Genomic DNA, 4,890 nt, shown 5'->3' on the forward strand with positions numbered 1-4,890 from the left:
ACTTTAATGATACATTTACATATCACTAAATCCCTGACTGCGTAAATGCTATGAAGTTTGTCACTTACGCATATTTGTTTATATATATATATATATATATTATATATATATATGCATATATATATAATACATATATATTATACATGTATATATATATATATATATATATATATATATATATATATATTGAGACATTCTGACAGGCTAACGTAAGTGGAGTAAGAAACACAGGAGTCTTAGTTGTGAGTTTATTCCAGACTAGTTTCGCAGGTATGCTTTTTCAAACATACCTGCGAAACTGGTCAGGAATAAACTCAAGACTAAGACTCCTGTGTTTCCTACTCCGCTTCCATCATATATATATGTATATATATATATATATATATATATATATATATATATATATATATATATACATTACAAAAAAAAAAAAGAGAGAAGGAAGGCCAACAGATTGTGGTCATATTCTTTACTATGTATGCCAAGAGTCAGTTTGATTTGGTTCGTCTCATAATTTGCACGGCAGTGTTCGAGTCCAACGATTGCTGACTGGTTACAGACATAGCCCGTCTCTCCAAGCCCGTAGTTAAAAAATGATGATGATAACTGCTTTCGCCAAGAGTCACCTCCTGCCAGGAGCTTACCAACCACATTATCTGTACATTTTTACACAAGGCCGTGGCATTATCACCGAGAGGAAATAACTTTTAGTGAGTGACCTTGGTCTCCACACACACTGCTCGGGTATTCAGGTAAAACTCTCTTGTTCAGTGTGATAGTGTAGTGGGAATACAGACGACAGGTCGGTACTACTACCTTTTCATATTATTCCCAAAACGTTAAGAGATCCTAAGTGTTTCATGTTGTTTTCCATATATCAGTGTAGTTACCTTTTGATCACTGGCCGCGAAAGCATGGTAACTGATGTAGAAGTTGGTGAATCTGTTGCAAATAGCGATCACAACTTAGTTGGATTCAAACTCCTAAACAATTTTAGAATAGATACTTGTGTTTCTAGAATACCCGATTTCAGTAAAGCTCAGTTCATAGGACTACGTCAGGAGCTTCAGCTTACAGATTGGGAGGCAAAATTAAACGAAAGACCTGTAGATCAGATGTGGGAAATATTTCAAAATACGCTCACTAAGATGATTTCAAACTTACATTCCTTTTAAGGACAGACGTCCCCCAAATCAGGCTCGCCCAAAGTGGCTCGACAAAGAAACTGAAAAAAGTATTGCTAAAAAGAGACAGGCTCATAAGAAATATAAGTGCTCGGGTGCATCTAATGACTATGAAAGTTATGTATCAATACAGAGAGATTTAAAAAAGACAATAAGAAAAAGAAAACGACAATACGAAATGAACATCACTGATAAATCCAAAGAGAATCCCAAAGAATTCTATAGTTACATTAGAGATAAAAAGGTTGTTAGGAATCACATTGGTCCACTATTATCTGCTGACGGTCAACTTGAATATTCAAATGAAGGAATGTGTAATATCTTAAACAATTATTTTAGCTCGGTATTCGTAAACGAAACACCTCAAAGTGAATTCCAAACTGAAACCTGTGAAAAATCTAGTGTAAACTTACTCACTACGGTAAATATAACAAAAGAAAAAATTAAAAGGTGTATAGACAAACTCAAAGTTAATAAAACACCAGGGCCTGACGGTTGGCATCCAAGAATCTTAAAGGACATGAAAAATGAGATTGTTGTTCCGTTAGAAATTATTTTCAAGAAATCCGTCATATCCGGAGATGTCCCAAGAGAATGGAAGCTAGCTAACGTTACTCCCATATTCAAAAAAGGTGACAAAAAGAAGCCAAATAACTATAGGCCTATAAGTCTGACTTCAATCGTAGGAAAAATAATGGAAACTATCATCAGAGATGCTATCGAACATCATTTAGAAAGTAACCGTTTGATAAATGATAGCCAGCATGGTTTCAGACGGAAACGTTCTTGCGTGACTAACTTACTCGAATTCTACAATACAATTATCTCGAATTATGACAAAAGAAACAATATAGATTTAATATATCTAGACTTTGCAAAAGCTTTTGATACCGTCCCACACGAAAGACTACTTAATAAATTAGCTTTACACGGGATAAGTGGTAGCCTATTAGGTTGGACTAGTAATTGGTTGAATGGTCGAAAACAGAGTTGTTTTAAATGGAAAAACTTCTAGATGGAAAAATGTTACAAATGGAGTTCCTCAGGGTTCCGTACTTGGACCACTTCTATTCATAGTATATATAAATGATATAGACCATGGACTAAAATCTACTGTTTCCAAATTTGCTAATGATACAAAATGTGCGGAGTGGCAAATGATCACTCAAACCAATTAGATATTCAAGAAGATTTAGATAAATTACAGCAATGGTCTGAAAAGTGGCTAATGAAATTTAACACGAGTAAATGCAAGGTAATGCACATAGGTAAAAATAACAGTAAGTACGATTACAAGTTATTTGAAAATTCGTTAACAAAAGTGGATAGTGAAAAAGATCTCAGCGTAATTATCAGTAACGATCTCAAATCATACAAGCAGTGTATTTCAGCCTCTGAGAAAGTAAATAAGATTCTGGGATTGATTGCGCGATCTTTTGATTTCAAAAGTCCATCACTCGTTAGTTCGTCCACATTTGGAATATGCTGTTTCCGTATGGTCACCGAATCTCATTAAAGACATTGACAGACTGGAAAAAGTACAACGGCGAGCCACAAAACTGATTCCAAATATCAAAAATAAATCATACGAAAATCGACTATAACACATGAATCTGTTTTCCCTAAAAAAGCGTAGACTCAGAGGTGACTTGATACAGGTCTTTAAGATTTTAGAGGGAATTGACAACATCAAAAGTGACAAAATTTTCACATTGAATGAGAATCAGACAAGAAACAATGGTCTCAAACTGTCCGGAAATAGATTCTATTTGGAAGTAGGTAGAAACAACTTTGCCAACCGTGTAGTTAATGAATGGAATAAACTTCCTGCACAGGTAGTGCAATGTAGTTCAGTTCGAAGCTTTAAGAATCATTTAGATAAATACCTAAGTAAGATGCTGCAATGATTATAATTTATCTTATATTATTTGTTTATTTGTTTTGTTATCATTTGTCTGTGATTTTCATTTATTATTAGTTATATGTCAATTTATTATTATTTACTATTTATCTGTTTGTTTATTATTTAACTATACCTATGGATTTATTTATGTATTTTATTTGTTATTTACATTATTATAGTTTTTATTTATTATTTTATTATTAATATGATTTTTTTTCGCATCCGACCTAGATATGGATCAAAAGGTCTCCTGTCGGCATGCTCCACCTTTGTAATCCTTTGTAATCCTTTAAAATGAACACTTCTTTCAAAAGAATTGCCGTGTCTATCCTTACCTCTGGCAACGACATCCCCGGATACAAGGCTAAAAGCAAAGATAACTGAAAACTTTTGCTCTAGATAAGGAATATTGCTTCAAAAATCGACAATGATAGCTGCAGGCTGCATGTAATAGGATATGGAAGTTAAGACACATATTGGTATTTAGGCACTACGGAATTTAGTTAAGAATATTGTATAGCATTCATCAATTATACGAAAACTCTACCACCCATTAAAGAGAGTATCGCGGTTAAACAATTTCAAGAAACACTGTACTGAATGATTCACCTCAATTTTTTTTTCTACCTACCTACTAACCTGGTTATACTCTCTACGTATCTACATGCCCGTTTAATCATTTACCTATTTGCCTTTTTGTTTGTGAATCTAAGAATATATCTAAAGAAACATGATTGGCCTGTTTGTCTTTCTATGTAACATTACATCTACCTGTCTGTTTGTGCGTAGCATTCTGTCTACCTGTCTGTCTGTCTGACTGTCTCTCTGTCCATTTGTCTATGTATCATTCTGCCTACCAGTCTGTGTTTACTATTTTACATGCCTCCATTTGCTATGTGTGTTAATTTATCTGTTTAATTTATGGTCATCCATCTATGAAAAACACACAATTTCTCTTCATTGTCATTCTAGCTAGAGAATCACAAACCTGATAAAGGAAAGAAAAAATATTGAGGAATAGTATGTTAAGGTCGACCTTTTTCGTATGACCATACTTTCACGTGAATTATTTAGTGATAAATCTAAGACCAATTGAACACAGCCCTCTTGCCTTTTTTATACAGTGTATGTCACCATGGCTACCTCCCTTTGATATATGTATGTATGTATGTCGCCATAGTTAAAATTTAACAAATCATTTAACGTGTTGCCTTCCTTCAATGCTTTTTTATTTTCTATTATTCTCACCAAGGCAACAGCATGGGATTTGCTGTTCTGGCGAACTTGACCTTGATCTTGGCCGTTGCACTCGTCTCGGCCAACGAACGAATCGAGCTGGACATCATCCAAGGGCGCCTATTCGGCACACAGGAGACCACACTCAAAGGCAGGAACATCTTCTCTTTCAGGGGCATCCCATACGCCAAACCGCCTGTGGGGCCTCTAAGGTTCAAGGTAACGAGAATAGGAAGATCTTGAATATTAGTAAAAATCTGTGGTTTCAGGATATTTATGAAATCAGAAAAGTATAGCATTCATGTTAACTTACACACTCGTTCATAAAACTTTCAACCACCCTCCGATTTATGATGTGTAAATATATTCTTGTTGAACATTTCTGTTTTTCTATATAGTTATAATGTATTTTCTATACCATATGCATAAACAATTCTCAAATGAATAACATAATTGGGTAAAAAATAACATGAGAGCTTAAGTCCTCCGTTCTGAGCGTTGTATATTGTAAACAACTCGGAAAAGAATGGGAAAATCTAATAACAATTTGAGTCACAAAGGAGAAAG

At 34.3% G+C, this 4,890-nt stretch overlaps 1 protein-coding gene across 3 annotated transcripts in view; it reads left to right on the forward strand.

Annotated features, from left to right (window-relative positions):
- Positions 1–701: 701 nt before the first annotated feature.
- Positions 702–4,890, forward strand: part of LOC143035854 (juvenile hormone esterase-like) — a 96,784-nt gene continuing 92,595 nt past the window's right edge. For 2 of the 3 annotated variants that reach the window (XM_076202944.1, XM_076202946.1), the window contains exons 1-2: positions 702–802; positions 4,340–4,542. In XM_076202944.1, coding sequence (XP_076059059.1) covers positions 4,348–4,542 — 195 coding nt within the window. In that variant the 5' untranslated portion in view covers positions 702–802; positions 4,340–4,347. The remainder of the gene's footprint in view (positions 803–4,339; positions 4,543–4,890) is intronic. The other variant, XM_076202945.1, reaches the window with a different exon arrangement.

The sequence above is a fragment of the Oratosquilla oratoria genome, chromosome 19 (genome assembly GCF_046742065.1).
Source record: "Oratosquilla oratoria isolate Oo_2021 chromosome 19, ASM4674206v1, whole genome shotgun sequence".
In the NCBI taxonomy this organism is placed as follows: Eukaryota; Metazoa; Arthropoda; class Malacostraca; order Stomatopoda; family Squillidae; genus Oratosquilla; species Oratosquilla oratoria.